Source organism: Neolamprologus multifasciatus, chromosome 5 (assembly GCF_963576455.1).
Source record: "Neolamprologus multifasciatus chromosome 5, fNeoMul1.2, whole genome shotgun sequence".
Classification (NCBI taxonomy): Eukaryota; Metazoa; Chordata; class Actinopteri; order Cichliformes; family Cichlidae; genus Neolamprologus; species Neolamprologus multifasciatus.
Window position 1 is genome coordinate 38,495,412 of NC_140443.1, and position 22,159 is coordinate 38,517,570.

The 22,159-nt window shown below is 37.8% G+C and overlaps 2 protein-coding genes across 6 annotated transcripts; one reads left to right on the forward strand and one right to left on the reverse strand.

The window, feature by feature from the left end:
* Positions 1-2,218: 2,218 nt before the first annotated feature.
* Positions 2,219-12,702, reverse strand: LOC146519299 (C->U-editing enzyme APOBEC-2-like). Of its 2 annotated transcripts, XR_014874133.1 has the most exons (4): positions 11,738-12,702; positions 7,013-7,237; positions 3,444-6,157; positions 2,219-3,304 (listed from the first exon to the last, which is right to left on the reverse strand). XR_014874133.1 is itself a non-coding variant. In XM_085159904.1 (3 exons), exons 1-3 carry the CDS (start codon positions 11,950-11,952, stop codon positions 5,851-5,853), a joined length of 747 nt encoding a protein of 248 aa, XP_085016030.1. In that variant the 5' UTR covers positions 11,953-12,702; the 3' UTR covers positions 2,219-5,850. The 2 variants fall into 2 exon arrangements, 1 of the variants encoding a protein (XP_085016030.1); XM_085159904.1 differs by having other exon boundaries at positions 2,219-6,157.
* A 4,900-nt stretch (positions 12,703-17,602) lies between these two features.
* On the forward strand, positions 17,603-21,260 carry LOC146519300 (sterile alpha motif domain-containing protein 3-like). Of its 4 annotated transcripts, XM_085159900.1 has the most exons (8): positions 17,603-17,707; positions 17,877-18,035; positions 18,194-18,281; positions 18,477-18,632; positions 19,050-19,256; positions 19,514-19,685; positions 19,817-19,896; positions 20,001-21,259. In XM_085159900.1, the coding sequence occupies exons 1-8, from the start codon at positions 17,625-17,627 to the stop codon at positions 20,295-20,297; spliced, it is 1,242 nt and encodes a 413-aa protein (XP_085016026.1). In that variant the 5' UTR covers positions 17,603-17,624; the 3' UTR covers positions 20,298-21,259. The 4 variants fall into 4 exon arrangements, with proteins under 4 accessions (XP_085016026.1, XP_085016027.1, XP_085016028.1 ...); XM_085159901.1 differs by lacking the exon at positions 18,477-18,632 and having other exon boundaries at positions 20,001-21,260; XM_085159902.1 differs by lacking the exon at positions 17,877-18,035 and having other exon boundaries at positions 17,612-17,707.
* Positions 21,261-22,159: the final 899 nt, after the last annotated feature.

A 22,159-nucleotide genomic window follows, 5' to 3' on the forward strand; every position in this document is an offset into this window, starting at 1 on the left:
TCCTCATTTTAGGAACATTTGTAGTTATTTGTTTTACTTATGCAAGTGTATTTATTCATCCTTAGAGGTGGATAGTTCTCAGTAACATTTACCAATTTACATTTAATTGATTAACTTTTGGGGGAAAAAAGTACTTATAAGAGTAGTTTTACTGCACTATATTTTACACTTTTACTTGAGTAGATTTGTAAAGAAGTAACTGTACTCCACTACATTCCAAAAAGCTCAGTTCCTAAAGCTGGATAAAAATTCAGTGTCCAATATATAAAAAATGAGGTCAACAATGCTACTAAAGTAGTGTGATGATTTGTTTGTCTCTAAACAGAATTTTTCCACAGCAGTTAGCCCAGCAGATATATATATATTTTAATTTAATTAAGTAATTTTTTTTGAGGAGAATACTTTTTTCTTCTACTTCATTTTATTTTGAAGTAACACTACTTTTACTTAAGTACAGTCTTTTTAGCATGTTGATCATTAGCTCTATACAAAAAACAGTAGCAGACAATGAGGTATCCACATTTCTATACTAAACTAGTTAGCAATAGCAACAAAATTTTAATGAAGTGTCAACTCGCATAGTCTCGTCTCTCATGCAGTTTCCTTTGTAGGGCATAATTTCATCTTGCTATGTTTTTCTTCCAATGTGTTCATAGCTGCAAACATCAGCGAGGGAATGATGGGCACCCTGTCTTGTGAAGACTTGCAAGATCTTTTCCCAGGCCCAGAGAACTTTTTACGGAGAAAAGCTGTCTGGCGTGCCTGTCAGGATGTACTGGAGGTCAGTTTCTCAGTCACTCACCACCTCTTAAAATTGGCATCGTCGTGTTTTTGTTCCTTTTGTAATTATTTTTTTGTTTTAACACCAGTCACCAAATATACCTATTTTATTTTAAGGGAATAATGGAATGAACCTGCTATCAACCTGCTATTAATGAGGGCTGTCAATTGATTAACAAAATGCACTCAGTTAATCACAAACACAACTCTGTGATTAATCACAACTAAAATACTACAAACCACATATACTACTGTTACCTGAATTTTCTTTTGTATGTTCTTATATAGAATTGAAGGGTGAAATATAGGTAATCATTACAATTTAAGGAGGCGATTTTATTGACTTGTGAAGAATAACACTTTTTTTTCTTTTCTTTTTTTTTTACATCAAAATTACGGTATTGAATAAATCAATCTGCAAACCTCAACTTTGATAAATAAGTCACATCATGGTCAGTCTATGGTCACTTAGTTGTGAATAGAAAATATTGTCTCCCTGAAGCTGCCTTACATTGTAGGAACCACCGTCCATCATAGAAAACACTTGCAGAGTAACAACCAGTCTGATTGTCAAATCAGTTTACCAGGTTTCTCAACTCTGGAATGTGATCAAACCACCGATTACAACTAGTTTAACCGTGGGCAGAGTTGAATGGCTCTTCACTATCCCCCCCCACACACACACACACAAAAAAAATTTTGCATTTTGCTTTTATTCATTATTATTTATTTTACAGGAATCTGGCCAAGATGACTCAAAATCTTCAAGCAGCTCCTCTATTAATGAGTCACCCAAGCAACAGACATCCACTACTGTAAATGCAACTCCTGCAAAATGCACAAGCCCTGAAAAGGTTGTGAAGTTATTCTATCCAGAATATGTATTGCACACTGACACTGAGCTTGAGCAAGTCCGCCAACAATACTTTGAGTTGTCAAAGAAAGGTGAAGAGCGCAGCTGCAAAATGTCAAAGGAGCTCAGATGTCGGCTCATCCGAAACACCATGACTAGTATGATTGCAATAACCACGTTTCCAAAAGACTTGGTTACCGAGGGTGCTTTATACTTATGGCCTACTATTACACCCTTCACCTTACATACCCAAAGTGTGTAGCCACTCTGCTTTCCGTCATACAGACGGAGGTTCTCTTGGACAAAATCCATGAGAGAGATCTCACATCATCTTACAAGAAGAGCATGGCTGAGTGGACTGCTTTTATTGGCCAGTAAAGCCAATATGGTCAGATGGACTATAGGAAAGCACTTCGTCTCTCCTTCCACGGCTACTACAGTCCATGTTGGTTGCGATTGATTTTTGTTTGTAATTTGGCCAGGTTAGCCCAGTGTTATAATTAAGGGTGCACGATAATATTGGCTAACATGCCGACATTTTGTGTTTGGTTTGTGCAGTGCAGAGACAGCCTCGCTTTTAGTTAATTCTAAGATTTTATTTATTTTTTTATTTTTTTTAATGTTGAGTTTAGACAGAAGACTATTCAGAAAATAGGCTCTGTGTGAGCCTGTGAAAGAGTAAATTGACTAAGCTGAGACTGACTAGTTTGGTATAAAAGTAAGAATTGCTTTATTGGGTATTGGCTAGTACAACTGTAAAATATTAGATATAGCTGAAAAATCAAATACTGTGCATCCTTAATGATAATGTTATGGTATTGTTTGAAGAATGTGGTCAAGTTTATTGTAAAAAAAGATTGCCTAATACTAGTAAAAGAATGCTAACTTTAATACATTTTGTCTCGAAATGCCAATTTCTAATCTTATTTCAAGTAAGGTGTTGGACTTAAATCTAGATTGGTGTCACATTTTTAGAACTGAAAATAAGTTATATACACTGAAAACAATGAGGATGATGTTGGGAGGTTTATAGAAAAAATGCTATTTTTAAGGGGAAAATACTACTTTTGAGCACCACAAACTTATTATGAGACACAAAAACTTCACAACACTAGTAAAATATAGCTAAGAATGAGTTTTTCCAGCTAATTTCAAGATCTCGTAAGGCTTGATTCACTGTCTTATTTCAAGAAATCTTGTCAAGAGAATTTTCACTTGTTCCATTGGCAGATTTTTCACTTATTTCAAGCAAAAAATATCTTGTATTAAGTTTTTTTTTCTTGTTTTTGGAGGGCCATTTTTTCCAGTGTGGTCATAAGAATTTGCATACTAACAATCATGGAACTAACCCTCCAGCACTTTGTTCATTCAGTGGTGCTAGTTTCCTTCACTATGCAAATGTACTGTTTATAAGGTTGGGGAAACCTGCAGTCAGCTGAGACTGAAGAAGTCACCTGGATGAGTGACAAAATGTTTCTCCCACTGAAAATGTCCAGATGAACAGAATCAACCTTTTGGGATTTACTTACCTGGATGATTAAGCACGCGTCTTATTTTATTAAAATTTTTAAAACGTTAGCAGCACAAACAAAAAAAATTTGCAGCACAAACCAGCACAAACGTTTGACATCAATTTTGTTTGATTCCATTAATGTGGGGGGGCTGGTTGACCTCTGTTGACCTCTAGAAATTTTTGTTAATATCTTTAAAATGATAGCGGCACAAACGAAAATTTTTGCAGCACAAACGTAGCACAAACGTTTGACATCAATTTTCTTTGATTTTGGGTAATATTGGGGGGTTGGTTGACCTTTTGACCTTTACCTTTTCATTAATATCTTTAAAACAGAAGCAGCACAAACGACAATTTTAGCAGCACAAACATAGCACAACTGATTGACACCAATTTTGTTTGATTTAATTAATGTGGGGGGGCTGGTTGACCTCTGTTGACCTCTTGAAATTTTTGTTAATATCTTTAAAATCATAGCAGCACAAACGAAATTTTTTGCAGCACAAACGTAGCACAAACGTTTGATACCACCTTTGTTGGATTTGAAGAAGGTGGGGGGCCAACTTCACTCACAACCTCTGAGGCCGTCACAGAGCAGCTGTATTTGTACTGACATTAGATCACACACAGGTGCACTCTGTTTAGCCATTAGCACTCATCAGGCAATGTCTAACTGCACTCAGACCAAAGGGGGCTGAATAATTACGCACACCCCACTTTTCAGTTATTTGCTTGTAAAAAAAATGTTTGGGATCATGTTTGATTTTCGTTCCACTTCTCACGTGTTCACCACTTTGTGTTGGTCTTTCACGTGGAATTCCAATAAAACTGATTCATGTTTGTGGCTGTAATGTGACAAAATGTGGGAAAGTTCAAGGGGGCCAAATATTTTTGCAAGCCACTGAATGTGTTAATAGACTTCTCTGCTGAATCACACTTGTTATCAATCTCTAGTCGTGTCCAAATTCATGGGCTGCTTCCTCCTGAGGCCGCATTTGTAGACCGATTACGTCACAGCGACGCGCCGAAGGCTGTCCAAATTCGTAGACTCCTCCAAATGCAGCCGACAAATGTGTCCTCCTTTTCCCCAAATTTGAAGGATGGGTCGGGTGTGTCCTTCGTGGCCTACCATATCCCAGAATTCATAGCGCGGCCCAGCCAAATTCCAGTTTCCAATAATCTCTCTCTTCCACAGCATGTCTTTATCCTGTCTTCCTTCTCTCACCCCAACCGGTCACAGCAGATGGCCCCGCCCCTCCCTGAGCCTGGTTCTGCTGGAGGTTTCTTCCTGTTAAAAGGGAGTTTTTCCTTCCCACTGTCGCCAAAGTGCTGCTCATAGGGGGTCATATGATTGTTGGGTGTTTTCTCTGTATGTATTACTGTAGGGTCCACCTTACAATATAAAGTGCCGTGAGGCCACTGTTGTTGTGATTTGGCGCTATATGAATAAAGTTGAATTGAATTGTTAATAAATTTATGAAAATGCTTTTTGACCATATTGGTCTTTTTTTCTGATCTGGCTATTCTATTTTCTAATGAAAATCTTATAATGTCCGCTCTGTCACTCCTGGGTCAGTCTCCTGTATTTTTGTCATTGCCAAATCATACATCACAGCATGCCTCATTGTAAACCATAATATTCACTTTAGCTGCTGTCCTTCTGTCACAAATCACACCTGACATTCTCTGTATGGTTGACTCCACATATTTAAGCTCATCTACCATCACTACATCTACTCCTTGCATCTTCACTGTTATACCTGTCTCCCGTTCCTTCACCTCTCTACAGTCTCTTCCATCCATAGCCCCCTGATGGGGAAATTTTGAAACTGCTTATGTTGTACTTAAAATTATTTACAGTGCAACTATTTAATTGTTTCCTGCAAAAACCTGACTTGTTGCCTGAAATTGCACGTAATTACAGGGTACTTGTGCCTTAGTACCCTGTAACAGAGTAATTGTTTTAATGTTTCCTGCAAAAACTGGACTTCCTACCTGCAAAATCCACATATGGTATATGGTACTTATGCTGTGGGACCTTAGACTAAGGCGCATTGGTTTCATTGATTCCTGCAAAAGCCTAACTTTTTACCTGAAATTGCACGTGATTACAGGGTAATTGCACCTTAGTTGTGGGTCTTAGTGTGCAATTGCTTGATTGTTTCCAGCAAAAACATGACTTGTTATCCACAAACTTTATGAAATTAACATGTTACTTGCACCATACTCACGGGTCATTCTAGTCATAAAAAGGAAGAGAACATTTTTGAATCTTTTGTTTTTAGAGCTTGAATTTTACTAAAAGTTAAAGAGCCAGCAGCTTGAATTTACTTCCCTTATATTTTTATTTCTTACTGTAAACTGGTGACAGAGCAGTGAAACTTTGTTATTTGAAATGTAATAAATTTCAGATAACAACAACAAACAAATAACAATAATCTACTTAAAGCAACATTAGTAATTGTGGCCATCTGATAAATCCCAGTTTTCTACCGACACTGAGGCTAGATCCACACATACATTTATTTTTTAATTAGGATTTTCAGCTTTTGTTATGAAAAATATCTCTGTTTCTGTCTGTGTATCTCTCTGAACCAGAACTGAACTGTAAAGAAATTATTTAAAGATAAATAATGCCAAAGCAGATAACAGATTTAGTATCACTGCATAACTCTAATAAAGCCAAAATGCTAAAAATTAGAATTTATGGTGTTAGAATATCAGACAGTATTTCATGGTAATACTCGTAATTTTCTTTGCAGTCCTCCCACAGATTCAGAGGTTGATCCTCATTCTCAACAAATGTATCCCAGGTGTAAGAGAAATCTAGAGGCTTCATCACCCTCAGTTTACAGCCTGCAGCATGCAGGGTCCTCAGCCCAGCCTGGATCTCTCCTTCCTCCCACTCAAACAGCCGAGCCGCAAAGATATTCAACTTAAGATTTTTCTGGTCCTTCAATAGTTCAGCTATCTTTGCAGCACAAGTTGAACAGGGACTGGAGGACACGTACCTGAAAAAAACAAGGCAGAATTCAAATTAAAATACATTTCTTTTTACTTGTCAGTATACAGCAAAATCTAATTTATGTCACTGGATGCTTTTATTGTATCTAGTTTGATTGTCTCATAGTCTGAGAACAAATGATATACCAGACTAAAAACAGTGTGGGGCTCAGACATATTCCACATTTTACACAGGTACCGAGTCTCACACTGAACTGCCCACCCAGGCCACCACCTGGTATGCAGCAGAATTTTGCTTTAAAAAAGGCAGGAAAAAAAAACTTTTAGATGTTGCAGCCTTTTACATACAATGAATGCCTTTCCTGACAAAGCTTCAAGGTATTTATGTCTCCTCTCAAGCTCAAATCAGGGATCTGCTGCTTGTTAATCAAACATGTAAACCAGTATTTTATGGAGCCAAACCAAATAGAAGGTGGCCTGATAGAGTTGTCTTTTTGAGTTCTTTTGCAGTGTTTCAGTGAGATCAATTTTAACATCCATTTTGCTGAGGTTTCAAATACTGCAGATGCCTTCACTTTTGTGTGTTTACCCATCTTGTCTAATGAAACAGCCTAGCTGAGCAGGTTCAGGCTCAGTGCGCACTGAAAACTATTTGATTGGATAAATGTAATAACTTTAACCAGCTGTTCTGTTAACAACCCATGTTCATTTTCATTAATATTAGTAACTAATAGTTTTAATTCCGTCTGTCATTATTGTATGTATGATTTTGGCCTTGAAGGGTGAAACTAGAGATGAGTGGGTCTAAAATGGAGACTTCTGACCTGACTGAAACAAGAAATAAGTTTTGAGTAAACTGCCACGTTCTCAAGACCACACGATACTTTAAGCAAACATTGTACCAGGTGACTGTATATTTGACTGCAGGGTTGCAATGTGGCAAACACTGAGCGAAGAAGGCCTCCTCAGCATGAGTCCCAGCATGTTCATCCTCCAGGTAGCCTCTTAGCAGTCCATCTGATGTGTTTCCTTGATCCACCAAGTAACAAAGTACGGTCTTGTTGCGTCCTGAGGAGTATTCAACATTCTTGAACTGGAACTTAAAGATAAAAGGATCTATCCTGTCCCTGTATAAAACAGAATAAGTGAAAAAAAACAAAAAACATTTGCTGACATAATATTTTATACATACACTGTTAAAGATGCATTTTTCAATCTCTTAGAGAAAGAAACAAAATGGTCTTATATATAGTCAAAAACGGGGGCGCTAGTGAGCACCGAATGGAGTAGACATGTTTCTGTGGAGCTCCTCATACTCTCTTCACATTTTGGACTTTATTGCCTTATCCCTCACAATTTCACTGAAGAATACTTGTTTCCTAACTAAAACAGGATGCCCAAATCAAAAGCTGAAAAAGCTAAAAAGCAGGATAAGCCTGCCAGGATAAGCTTATTGAATTTATATGGTCCTAATTTTGATAGCCCAGCTTTCTTTAGACAAATATTTAATTTGTTACCTAGTCTCGCTGATACTCATGTAATTTTAAGAGATTTTAATTGTGTACTTGATAAACACTTGGATAGATCTACTCAAACCTCCCAGTTGATTAACGCTTCGACTGTTCTGAATAATATGTTGAGTTCTACTAACCTAGTTGATGTTTGGAGACTGTGTAACCCTACTGGTAGAGATTACTCTTATTTTTCACAAGTGCACAAATCGTACTCCAGAATAGATTAGTTTTTGCTTGATTCTAAATTTATGTCTAAAGTTGTATGCTCAACTTATCACAACATCTTGATCTCGGATCACTCTCAAACCTCTTTAGTCCTGGACTTCTGTGGAACGAAACAACAGGGTAACTGGCGTTTTCACCCGTCACTCCTGTCTGAGACATCCTTTTGCCAATTTATGACAACTAAAATATCAGAATTCTTGGAAACTAATGATAAACAAGACGTTTCTGATTTGATTTAATGGGAAACGTTTAAAGTGGTAATGCCAGGAGATTTCTTTTGAAACTTCGTGAAAAAAAGAACGCCGGAAACGCCTGTTAGAAATAGAAATTGAATTAACACAGTTAGAACAGGACCACAAGGCCTCCTCCTGTCCCTCTCTGTTTCAAGACATCATTAAAAGGAAGTTTGAGTATTTCACAATTTTATCTATTCAAGTAACAAATCAGCTATTTAGGATCAGACGGAAGTATTTTGAGTTTGGAGATGAGCCCCATAAGCTTCTTTCTCTGCAGCTGAGAGGCCTACGGGCCAGTAGGGCTATACACAAAATTAAATCAAGATCAGGCGAAATTTTAATCAGCCCTAAAGCTATTAATGAGTGATTTAGAGAATATTATGAAGAGCTCTATATGTCGAAATCTTGGGGCAATATTTCTGATTGGTTAGGGAAGCTGGATCTCCTGAAAATGAATGACGCTGCACGAGAGGCTTTAAACTCAGATATTACTATTGAAGAAGTTTCGAAAGCTATTAAGTCCCCAGGCCCAGATGGGTTTGGCATTGAATTGTATAAAAAATACTCTGAAAAGGTGGACCCGCTTTTATTGAGAATGTTTAAGCATTTTTTCCATACTCAAGCATTTCCCCGTACGCTATATGAAGCTAATATTTCTTTATTATTGATAGAAGGAAAGGATGAAACACTGATGACGAAACGTTTCTTCCGCAAAACGCTACGTCCAGATGAACAGAATCAACTTTTGGAGATTTGCTTTCCTGGATGATTGAGAATACATCAAGATGTTGTCTGTTGTTTTTTTGTTTTTTTAGTGTCTTTTTTTTCCTTATATCAAAAAATCCCAGTAAACATACTTAAAAAAAAAAGTCAAAAACAAGGGACGAAAGGCTCACTGGTTTTTTGTATTTTTTTAAAATCAGTTATGTAGGAGAACAACGTAAAAGTGGACACTTTCTATAATTAATTATTGTAAGCGACTTGTAATGAGGTTAGCCTGGTACATGATGTTATACAAGTCAGAATAGGTTTTCTTGTTTTGTATCCAAAACATCTGAAGCTTGAAATAAAACTTGAGTTTCTTTTTTTGACGTTTTTAACTTCTTTGTGAAAACAGATTGCTTTTTGACCAGTGACTGTATAAAAGATGAATGACATGGTTCCACTTCCAACAACTGTACAGAAATTAAACCAAAATTTCCTGTTTGTGCAGGCTGCCATGTTGCACATTTGGAGCCAGATTCTGCGCAGCAGTGACTTCAGGTATAGTCGCTGCGTCGAACCCCAACCACAAACCTCAGCTCTACTTTAAAGATGGCACCATACCACTTTTTTATGTCTGATACTGATATCATAGATTTGGATATTTGCCAATACCGATATGAATCCAATACAGTCTTTTATAATCAATGAAACGTTTTTTTTTTTTTTTATGTTTTACTCCATTTTTTATAGGTTTATACTCAAGTTTGAAAAAACAAAACACTAAAGCTATTCTAGGTTATACCCGTATCCAAAAAATACACTGCACACAAAATATTTCGCAGTTCAGCAATACTGATCTTTCTATTTAAACTTTTAGCAGAACTTTAAATCGAAGTATTTAAAGAAATATTCAGAAAGTAACTTAAAATACAGTTTTATGCAGATTTCAAAAACTTTTTGGTTCTGAAAAAAAGAAGTGCAATACCAGGACAAAATAAAGTTAGTATTCAACAACTTAAAAAATTGACCCTTCTATACTTTAAACTTAACATAAATAGATTTCCAGAGTGGAAACAGTGCAAATAAATGCAAACTCAGCTTCACGACACTCATCTGTTATCAGGATGGATGTCAGTGTAAGCTGTTTCTATCACGTTTAAACTGAGTTAAAGAATTTCATGTAATTTCTATACAACACTTAACAAATGTATGACAAAAGTGTTTTTTATCGGGGTTTTTTCCGAACCACCAAACTGTTTAGCCATGTGTCGTTCCAAGGTAGGTATCCCCGATAGAATTCCTTTCTCTTGCGTTGGGAGCACATGCTGGGCTCTCCAAATCACGGACAAACAGTATCCCACATTCTTGATTTTTAGTTCACAAACACTTCTTATAATGGCTACCTACTCCTGAAACTTTGGAGGTTTTAGTTACAGGAGGATAAAAATAATTATCAGGCAAAATGTCCTTCATTTGTTAGAATAATCTGTGCCCAGCAAATGCTTGTGACACAGGGGTAACTAATCTTGTCGGGGATACCTACCTTAGCACAACACCTGGTTTGGCAGCGTGTAGCAAGACTCCAGATGCTTACAGTGTGAACTCCAGACTGCCCGACAGGTCTCGTACACAACAGCCGCTCTGTCACGTGACGCACACTGCTCCAACGTGCTAAGGTTGGAGCCAACTTACCTGGCCTACGCATTGTTGCAAGTTTTGTGAGATGCTTTTGTGTTATTTAATGGATCGGATTACTTTTCTCCCCGATATCCGACCAGTAATTTAGGTCAGGATCAGACCGATACCGATAGTGTATATCGGATCGGTCCATCTCTAGTTTACTGTGACTGACAGCTTGCTAAATTAAGATAAATACAACCACGTCGCTATAATTAAAAAAACATATGCCTTAATCGCTTTGTTGCTCCTATCATTAAGAACTTTGCTAGATTAACCGTTTAGCATGCACACTGTGTTAGAGGCTTGTGCTAGCTAGTTAGCAATGCTTCACACCTGTGTTACTCTTGTAGTCTATATAGTCGAATGATTCGGCACTCCTATTTTAGACTGAGATGACATCAGCTGCCCACTGCACAGAGGCCCAGAGGAAGTGTTAATATCAGAAATATCTGAAAATTAAATGTTGTCCTGTCCAAGATTTTGCACTCACAGGTCACTCTACAGCCTGGTAACATGGAAACTTTAAATAAAATGTTCAATGTAAAAACATAGCAGCAGGTTTCATATAAGTGTAATTAGATCTTTTTATTTGTTAACAGGATCCAGAGTCCATATTATTATCTACAGATACATTCACCCTGGACAGAGATGGGTGAAGAAGACCATCAGGAACAAGCTGTTCCCACTAATATGGAGGAGGCGGGGTTTATGAAGCTAGACAACAGGGGGCGATAAAGACATTTTGGCTTAATTTTTGGGGAGCTGTTAGGTCATCGATGTTTTACATGGATGTTTTACATGTTCTAAAGTCATTGTTTTTTCCCAAAGCTGAATTTAACACATGGGCATTTTCTGCCTGTAGGACAAAATCATGCATGACAAGTATTGTCCCAGATCAGTGGGAGATATCATCATCCATGGAAAATCAGATTAGATCAAGGCAACACAGAGAGAAGTTAGCCAACTATCAGAACTGCAGAAAACTGCGATGACAAAAGGAATACCTACAAAATATCCTGTCAGAGCCGGAGAACTATATGAAAAAACCCCCACCAAGGTTGGAGATGGAGCAATACTGGAAGAGTATATGGGAGATGGACAGAACGCATAACAAGCTCAGTGGCTAGTAGATCTAACACCACGCAGACCACAGCAAAATGAACATGTACAGTAACAGACATCTAAGAAAGAGTCGCAGAAAAAACAGACAGAAAAACTGTGTAAGATGCATTTATTTTAAAATAAATTTGTCAAAGGGGTAACCTACCCTGTAATTATTTCAAAAGGAGGTAGTTCCATTGGCTCCAACTGAAAATCTTCAGTATGGCAACTGGTGGTTGCTGCTTCAGCTGATGCAACTTCTCCATTATCCACAGTTTCCTGTTCTTTGTTCTCTTTTTCTTTTGCATCCTTTGCGATTTCAGCAGCTTCATTTTCTTCTTTTTGTCTTCTTTTCATGAGTGTTTGACATTTTTCATCCATGGCCAAAGAAATATACTGTCAAGGGAAGTAAGGACTAGTGAGCAAGAAGGAGAATGATAGATGGGGGCAGGGCTGAGAAAAAGAAGAAAGAAATGCAGCCAATGAGAGAAGGAGAGAGTCAAAAGGAGCAGCCCATATAGGTGAGACAGTAGTTCACAGGATAAATCTGGCTAATATTAGGTTTTGTTTATTTGTTTGTTTGGTGTCAAGGTGGGGAAATCTGGCTGGTGTAGTAAGGGGGACAATTTCACAGAGATTACAGCAAATAACTAAAAATCTCTGAGAGATAGGTGACAACCTACATTTATTCTTGGAACAGAAATGTAAAGGTATTTAAAAACAAAAAAACTTTATCAGCACTTTAATCTAAAAATAGCAGGAATGGGATTAGCCTTTAAAGGCTTAATTGGGTCAAACCAGAGTAAGACGCACAGAAGCAGCTGCCCGGTCTGTGAGCTGCAGCTATTTAAAGACCTTGAGAGTGGGGGAAGCATTGCTAAATTTGTTGTCAGTGCTGTCGTGTAACTGTAAGAGGCACAGAGAGACATTCTGAATAAAAGAGAATGTCTGGTGAAAGAGGCCAAATATTCAGAAAGCAGAAGACTGTTCAGTTACAGTGTTAGTATCTTACAACATGACTGGGTGTGAATAGGATTAAAAAGGGTGTCAGAACAGGGCCCACCTCTGTATGAAAAGACCACGTTTGGTATTCTCTTTAGAAAGTGCTAAACTAATATATATGTGTGTATTTCTTATAACACATTCATTTTAGTTTCACCTATATTGTAGAAGCATTTAGCATAATTTTTAAAGTTATTTGTTTAAAAAGAATCACACAAATGAATCCATTCACATTCATTTATTTCTCTTATTCAGCTGCTCTTTTGACAAAAAAGTCAAATGTTTGTCATCAATTGCTTTGAGTACTCAGATCAGAATAGCGCTCTACAAGAACCAGCCCATGGCTTAGTCGGGCCCCTTCCGGGTGGTGGGGGGACCCTCGGGTCTCTGGGCCTGGGGGGTGTGTCTGCTCTGGCGTAGCCGGCTGCTGGCGGAGCCTGCGGGCACACCGTCACAGCTTTCTGTGACTTCTGCACAGTGCCTGCCAGGTGACTGCCCCATCTGGGGCTCTCCTCAGCTCTTTTCTAGGAGGGTGGCGTGACAGCCCCTTCAGTGGTCCTCCTTGGGCTCTTGTGCTCTGGAGGGCCTCTAGATTTCTGGAGCCTGGATCTCCTTCCATGCCAGCAAGGCTATGGTTCCCTACTATTAGGTAGGTATGTAGGTGAGGAGCTCTTGAATTTGAGAAGAAATTGCGTCGCTGGCGATCTTCCAGACTTGAAGTATTTCTCCAGGCTTGGAAAGGCTCTTCTTTTTTTCAATCATCGATGGCTGCAGCGAAAGCAAATTATTTCTCAAATCATGACTGATAAGCATAACTCAAAACTTTTATTCAACAGTGTCGCAACTTACAGAGAGTAAGTCAACTCTCTCCTCTTCAAATTTGACAGCTCACGAGCTGTCAAATTTGATGACAGCTCTTTCTTATGTTTTTCAGAGACAGGGCTGAAACACTTAGGAATCAGATTACTCCCTCCTTGAGCAGTTCGTCAGACTACTCAGCTGCTTTGTCTGTTGGTGCTGATAAACTGTTCTGTGACTTCAAGGTTACTTCCCTGTCTGGATTAACTAAGATTGTAAATGCAGCTCGTTCTACAACCTGTTCTTTGGATCCTCTACCAACCTGGGCCATAAAGGAACTAGTGATGCGTTCCTGAACGTTCCATGCGTTCGAGTATTGAACGATTCATGAATGAATCGTTCAATACTCGAGAATCACTTTACTGACTCATGAATCATGATTCACAAGCCCAACTGACTCACTGACTCATCCCTGTTGCTGTTAGCAGCAATGTATCTATCTTATAATTAAAATTGTGGAGAAAAACACAACATCCAGTATCTTAACAAAAAAAATTCTGCTCTGAACTGGAAGAAAAAACCCTGAGTAGAAGCTCACATCAAGACAATAGCTCCTCGGTTCACAGTAGCATCGCTCTGCTAACATGCTAACAGCACATTTGAGTTACTCACCCCCTCCCTCCTGGCTCACAGCTTCTTCTTCTTCTTGGTTGGCAACCAATGTTAAGGTGCATTACCGCCCCCTGGCTCACAGCTCAGTGGACATTTAGATGAGAAAATATATATTTGACACATTTAAGGAAAATACTAATAAAATAAAAATAAACAAAATAAATGTTTATTAAGCAATTTTGATAGGAAATTGCCTAATTTTAGAAATGTCTTTGCTCTTTTTTGCTCTATAAAATAGTTGTTTTCTTTTAGAATCATTCATCTTAGCAGTAGGATTTACATGAAAAGAGAAACAAATTAAGTTTGAGTGAAAATGTACATTTTTTGCACTCTCTGGTCAACTGACTCAGTGAATCAAATGACTCAAAGAACCCGATTCACTTTGGTGAGTGACTCATTAAAACTTGATTCAGTAAAAAGAATCAAATTTACCGTCACTAAAAGGAACTGTGCACAGTCAGAAATAGGGGTACGGAAGGAGTACATTACTGTGCCCCAAGGTACAAAAATGACATTAATACAGTCTAAGGACAAATATTGGACCTCGGGGTAACTATCTGTACCTTTTTTAGCGTCTGAAAGGTACATACATGTTCCTTAATTGTGAAAAGTACTTATTTGTACCCATTCTTTCAAAAGATAAAGTACAGGTTGATTAAGCTCTTTTTGATTAGAGGTTTTTTTTTTAATTCTTTTTGACAGGAATTTATTTGCAACTGTATTGATTCAAGCATATATTTTAGTGTTTTTATTTTATTTTTTATTATTTTCATTGCTGTTGTTGTTTTTGTATTCCCTGAACCCCCCTTATTTTTAAGTTGCTTTAAGAACAATGAATTTATTTGAAAGAAAAAAAAGTAAAAATGCATTTAAACATTTTTTTAAGAGAGTGTTTTTTTAAGTATAACTATTTGGATGAATTGCAAAAAAAGCACCCTTATTGAACTTGGAGTGCGAGTTGAGCCCATCCTCACAACATCAAACAAAAAGTAGAAGAAGAAACTCAACGAATAGCTGGTGGATTCTAGAACTTTCTGTAAATGCAGCAGGTGCCATTTTGTTTTATCAACAGACGGAGATGGATTACGAACTTGCAAGTCCTGGTGTGCTCTGTTCATTTTCAACCGAGGAACTCTTAACAAAAATACAAGAGTGGGGCTTAGATGTCACCGAAGATGAAGCTCAGCGTTTCAGAGGTAAGTTTTATTTAAAGAAAAATGTAGCGTAATTACTAATTATTGGTTTAGCCTAGCTTAACGTATATTAGCAATTTAGCTAGTTTCGGCACTCTCTTAGCTCAAATTATGTCTTTTTACAAACGTTTTTACAAACGTTTCATGTGTAAAGTTGAGGTCACAGTTCTGAAAAATGAAAAATGTGTACACATAGTATTTGTATAAGTTTGAACTTATATATGTGGTTCGGCCACAGTCTATGGGTTCGGTAACCCCTGCGCAGCGGAACGGCGCGAAATTTGATTCCCTGGTAGCTGAATGCAGTTTACCGTTAGTGTATTAATGGTTTAATAAAATCACGTTTTTACATCCATTCCAAAGCCATCAACACACATGGGCTCATGGGAATATAACGTTTAAAGGAAATATCTTGATGCCGCACTTGTTTAAAATATAACAAGGGTGTTGCAGCTGGGGTTTGATAGTCGCGTTTTAAGCAATGTGGGAACTTTTTCAGCATGTAATCTGAGTTTGTAATACGGTCCTGCGGGTGTTATCGCTATAAGTAATCGGTCTGAAAGAACAGACGGCAGAAACTGTCGGAAATCTGGAGAAAGGAGTCACCTTAGTAGTGAATATTAACAAATTACAGCATTCTAGTCTTTTTTTTCTTCCAAACTTGAAAGGGCACAAAAGCATGCTCAGACTCTGCTCTCCTGTGTCCAGTAGTCCCAAACAAACATCTAAATTTAAAAATGAAAACTTTGCATATCGAGAGGATTCACTCTAAAAATTTGGTTTATTTTATTTAATTTGCTGATTTTTTTAATGAATATTTCTTTGAACTGAAAGAAGTTGTACAAAAGGTTTTAATGTGTGTGATATAGGGTTTTTACCCATGTAAAAATGTGGTGATAAATACCCTTACATGGAATTTAGAGTTTGTACTACCATTTATCTTGCAGACAATGAGGTTGATGGTGACACAGTTGACTGCGGTCTTACTGAGACTATGGTTGCATACCTTTTCCAAGGATCCTTCAAAAAGCAGGTTAAATTCAACCAATTTGTGTCAAGGATGTAGTGATGGGTCGTTCGCGAACGAAATGGCTCTTAGAGCCGACTCTTTGAAGTGAACGACGCGAGCCTGCTCCTTATTGGGAGCCGTGAGGTTTTTTTTGTTTTTTTTTCTCTTTCTCTCACCCTCTCTCTCGCCCTTTTTTCCGCTAAACTCCGCACGCGCGGCCTGTACCTTGCGCTGGGCAGAGGGGGGAGGGGCGTAAGTTACACTTGCAGTAGCACAGGACCAGAGCCAGAGAGAAAGAGAGCAAGGGACAACAACGTCACATTAGAAAGGTATAGTAATCATCCACTATTTTCAGTTGCAGATGATAAAGGATTCAGAAATCATGCAGGCCCATATGACAGAGAATGTGCATCTTCTTTTTGTTTTAATATTTTAATATATATTTAATTGTGTTGTGGTTTGCAGTGTTTTGTGTTGTTTCACGTTAAATTTATTTAAAAGGAAAAAGCTGAAAATTTAAATAGTTAAAAGTTTAAAATGTAAATAGTTGTTCTTTGTATTATATGATTTATTTATTACATTTTATGTGGAGTGAATAAATAAAGTATATTTATGGTGGCCCTTAGAGACAAAGCACGTACAAACTCCAAAACACGTAAAAACTCCAAAACGCGTAAAAACTCAGACGCACTTACAAACCCCGAAGCATGTACAAACTCCAAAACACGTAAAAACTCAGAAGCACGTACAAACTCCAAAACACGTAAAAACTCAGAAGCACGTACAAACTCCAAAACACGTAAAAACTAAGAAGCACGTACAAACTCAGAATCACGTACAAAAGACAACAGAAGTGCTCCAGGATGCTAGGGTGCAGTGTTGAGCTTTTGTTACCTAGTGGCTACACAAGCCAGGAAGTATCAACAACCGGATTTGGTGTGTGGTAATAACAGGTAAATGAATTTTATTTTTAAATTATTTGAATAAATATGAGTGCTTGGCTATAAATACACAAATAATACGCACATGCTTTCAATTGTGTAATTTAAGTGATCTGGGTAGCTCTGTTTTGGAAGTTCAGTTAACGCTAGAAATGTGTTTTGGAGTTTGTACGTGCTTTTTGGAGTTTGTATATGCTTTAGAGTTTGTACGTGCTTTGTCTCTAGGGGCCATATATAAACATATATAAATAAAACCACTTTTTTTACATTAGTAATTCCTTTTCTGCATAATTTTATATTATTGTTAATGATTAAATAATTAAAGCAACAAAACAACCTGAAGAGCCGGTTCGGAGCCGAAAGAGCCGGCTCTTTTTAGTGAGCCGAGCCGAAAGAGCCGAATCTCTAAAAAGAGCCGGAAATCCCATCACTACAAGGATGAAGGAATCTTCAGTGACGCTGACTCTACAGACTGTCTCTCCAGAAGACTGGCAACCATCTACTTCGTCAACTTCAATAAGGTATTTTCTTATTTATAATGAAGTTAGTATGTCTGAAGCATACATGTTGGCCGTTATGCACTTTTAGGATTTAGTTAATATGATCATTGTTTCTACCATATGTATTGTTACTGTAGTGTTTTATACTTCAATTCATGCAATAAAAACAAACACTTAACTGTTTTCACAGCAATGAAAATACTTTGAGACTGCCAGCCTCTTTTGAAATTCCAAGATTTCCCAAAAATCTGGAACTAAAACTGGACAACAAAGAACCGTGCCATAAAAATCCAAGGGACAGACACACAATAATCAGAGTTCTATATGAAGCTGTGGCACAGTATACTATGTAAGTTAATCAGGGTAATGTTAGCTTGTTGCTTTAGAAAAAGCTGAATCTGTCATATTGAAAATAAACGCTACATTACTAAGAAACAATAACTGACACTTGATAAAGTTTGTTTGTCAGCAGTTGCTCTAACACTTATGTTTCTTCTGATATTACAGGTATCCCACAAATTCTGAATATGTGCAAGCTGTGAAGACGCTGGTAATGAAGTATCCTTTCCTCAAGGATCGTGAGGGAAATGGTTATGTAAGTTAAATTTAAAATTTGCATAAGTGTCCTTCAAGATTACAAAGTAAAAGTGAAGCTTTTTTCGATCTTGTTTTGTTAGTAAGACAATCTGTAGCCTCTCAGTAGGTTTGTATGAAGTATGTTTACTGATTCTTTGTTGGGTGTATTTTGTGTAGATTGTTTTTACAGTAACTTATGTTTCTGTTCAACAAGCACACATGGCATATGTCTTTGAGACGTAAATTCAAATCAGAGCGGGCACCACTAGTCGACAGTGAGGCAGTGAGGCGTTGTAAGGAGAAGTTTGGTTCTACGAGGAGAGGGCAGCCTAATAAATGTCAACGAACAAGTCAGAGAAATGTTTGTCAGGTTGGTGTGAGGGACATCTTGAGCTATAAAATGTTCTTGCATCTGTTATTACATCTAAAACTAAGGATTAGGGATGCAACTGTACCCCTTTTTTCAAACCGAAACAATACCAATACTTGGATTAGAGCACTTGCTAATACAAAGTACCAGTGCTAATACTTCTACCTCACAAAAAATTATTAATTGGAAGGCGCTAAAAGAGGGTGATGGTGAGGGTGAGGGTGAACAATTAAGATTTTATGTGAAATTATTTCAGAGTTTCCATATTTTAAATATTGGTTCATGGTATCGGTTAACTTTCACCGATACGAGTTCTTTGTGATGCACAGATCATGTCAGCTCTAATTGTATATTTAGTCTTATGTTGGGTTTCTAATCTGTTTTGACTTTCTCTTCTCACTCTTGCTTTCTTTCAAGGGACCATGCGTCCAAGGAGAGGATTTATTATCCATAGACGCCCACTTAAAGGTCTTACAGTGCCAATATCAGAAGATGCAACCAGATACCATGGTGGTTTATGACCGTATGCAGCAAACGTTTGCTTGGCGGCAAAAAGAAATTGCAGATGGTATGCCTGTGGAGGATGTGTTGAAGAAGTACCCCTTCTTAGGGATGCCTACTGGTGTAAGTCAGAAAGCTGAATTGAACTTGGAAATAGCTGTCACATTTAACATGTTTATAGTAGTAAATTTTATTTGCCCTTGCTTTCTTCATCTGTCCCTCTTTCCTTTTTTTGTATGTTCATGTAACTTCTTACAGTATTGTTGTTAAATTCTATAAAAAAATAATTATGCAGCACCATACATAATTAATATCAACTTTAGATTATTTCATTTTCATACACTGTTATTTTGTACTGAAAATGAATTTTTTACTTGTAGCTGTGCAACGAACTCGGGTGGATCCAACCAACAACGGGTAATGTAAGCCAGCGATTTCGTGAAGGGCTCTCATGTGTTGCAGCAAAGGTGATTGACCTTACACGAGGGAAAACCCCACTCTACCAGCTCTACCTTGATGCAAGAGAGGAGGCTCTCACTGATGACCTACCAGGTATTTGCTTTTTTTTTTTTAACTTCAAGGCTTCCATTTTATATAATTTTTATAGGTAACTGGAAATGCCAGATAAAATGCATGGGTGATCTTGTGGGGTTTTTTTGTTCTTTTTTGGGGGGTTTTGGCAGATCTTGACACAAGGGCTGCACTTTTATTCCTGCCATACGTCTTCAAGGAGAAACTGGATCTCTTTGTCATACTTGGAGAGGTGTGTGTATTGAAATATTTAGTCTATATAAATGGAAAACAAATGTATCTTTTGTTAAGAGACTAAGATATTGCTTTCCTCTACCTTCTCTTTTGACTTCAAAGGTTCATCCTAAAACCCCCTATCCAACTGTTCAGCTACTTCATGAAGACTGGAAACCAGTGTTCTCCAGAAGCGCTCCAAACATTGTGAAGTTGGATGGCAGTGAAGTGTGCAGAAGCTCGTGTATTTTTGAAGGAATCATCTCTTCTTTCTGCTTGTATTTTGTCTTCAACCTTGCTTATCCAAAACATCTGAAGAACACCCTGATTTTTCTCCAAAAGTACATTGTGAAAATAGATGAGGGTGAGGACCGGCCTCTGCCAATCACAGTCACCAGACAAATAAATCTTCTGTATTGACCACCATGCCTCAGCCATATCAATGCTCCAAATGTGGCAGAAGAACCTTTAGTTTGACAAAGCTTATTCAGCACATAGGACTTATTCATTCCCATGATGCCAATTTTGATATAACTTGTGGACTCAGTGACTGCTGTTCTTCCTTCAAAAAATATGAATCTTTCAGACGACATGTGTATAGGAAACACAGAGAACAGGTGTTGTCCCCATAAAGACTTAGATGAAAATGAGCAGGAGGTAGTCAGTCCACACCCAAATGAATTTGCAAATGACATAACTGAAAATATTGAAACCCCTCCATCCTGGGATGAATTTTTGATAAATTTCAGAGACAATCTTTTCAAGTTCATTCTTAAGTGCAGAGAGAAAAATTCTTTACCAGTCTCTGTTCAGGAAGAAATTGTGGAAGACGTAAATTTTCTGATGTGTTTTTTCAAGGAGAACTACGATGCTTTTATAGCATATCATTTAGAGAAAATGGGTCTTGACGTGTCTTTGTGTCCAGAACTTAAAAATGTCCTGCATTCAAATGAATTTTTTGAGAAGGCTTCAACAGCTATTCGATCTCCTTATTTGGTCAAAGAACATTGCAAATCAAAGCTCAACATGACAGAGCCTGTTCATTGCAAATTAAGAGACTCTGTGGGTCATACAGTTGGCTCGTATTCATATGTGCCTGTTGATAAGGTGCTAAAAAATTATCTTTCTCATGAAGACATACAAGATCACATTTTTTCAAGTGGCAATTCGGAAACTGATGAATTTCTAACAGATTACTCTGATGGAGAAATCTTCAGACATCAATTCTTCAAGGATAACCCAAATGCACTGCGACTCCATTTTTATGAGGATGAATTTGAAGTACTTAATCCCCTAGGATCTAAACGATCCAAACACAAACTTAGTGCATTTTATTACACTGTAGGCAATTTGGACAAAAGGTAAACTTCTCAGCAGAGACACATTCATCTAGCGTTATTGGTACGCTATTCTTTCGTTAAGCGGTGTGGTTGGCATGTTATCCTTAAACTTTTGCTTGATGATTTGGAAAAACTTTCCACTGATGGCTTTACTTTTACCATTGATAAAACTGAACACACTATTCATGCTGCTCTTGCAACTTTATCTTGTGATAATTTATCAGCTCACATGATTGGTGGTTTTTCTATGTCATTTAACACTGGTAGAATTTGTCGGTATTGCATGGCTTCTTATGAAGATCTGAAACAATCCTTTGAGGAAGAAAGCTTTGCTTTAAGAACATCTGTCGGGGTTCCTGGGTCGGTGACCCAGTGTTTTCGGTTTTCCCACATCAATGTTTTCACTTCCTGTTTTTTCCCCATGTCAGCTTGTCTCTCGTGCCATTAGCCAGATTATGTTCAGCTGTGTACTCACCGGTCTCTCATTATCACCCTCATCAGTCTGTGTATTTAAGTCTTCTGTTTCTACTCGTTCTTTGTCGTGTCATTGATGTTATGTTGTTGTTTCCGCCAGTGTTCAGTCAGCCAGCCAGCCATTCAGTCCGTCCTTCATTCATTCAGTCAGTCGTCCAGCCAGCCAGCCATTTCCTACCTCTGTTCTGTGTGTTCACTCCATCGACAATAAATCACCCGGCTTCACCTACCTGCAAGTCCTGCGTTTGGGTTCCTTCTTCCTCGCCTCCACTCAGCAACCCCTGACAACATCAGAGGTTCACCAGTATCATCTTGCACGAATCCAAGAATTTCCGGATGATAAAACAATATATGGTGTAAATAGTTCATGTCCTTTTGACAGACTGAGTTATTTCAGTGTTACGCAAGCTCTACCACCTGATGTAATGCATGATCTGCTGGAAGGTGTAGTTCCTCTAGTTATGAAAC

Excerpts from the sequence above, each read along its gene's own strand:
- LOC146519299 (XM_085159904.1), bottom strand. The coding sequence starts at position 11,952 with ATGGATGAAAAATGTCAAACACTCATGAAAAGAAGACAAAAAGAAGAA. Across the intron at positions 7,238-11,737 it reads CCTTTTGAAATAATTACAGG|GGACAGGATAGATCCTTTTA; the intron begins GTAGGTTACCCC and ends TGTTTTATACAG. Across the intron at positions 6,158-7,012 it reads GTCAAATATACAGTCACCTG|GTACGTGTCCTCCAGTCCCT; the intron begins GTACAATGTTTG and ends TGTTTTTTTCAG.
- LOC146519300 (XM_085159900.1), top strand. The coding sequence starts at position 17,625 with ATGAAGGAATCTTCAGTGACGCTGACTCTACAGACTGTCTCTCCAGAA. Across the intron at positions 18,633-19,049 it reads GTCAGAGAAATGTTTGTCAG|GGACCATGCGTCCAAGGAGA; the intron begins GTTGGTGTGAGG and ends CTTTCTTTCAAG. Across the intron at positions 19,686-19,816 it reads TCTCACTGATGACCTACCAG|ATCTTGACACAAGGGCTGCA; the intron begins GTATTTGCTTTT and ends GGGTTTTGGCAG.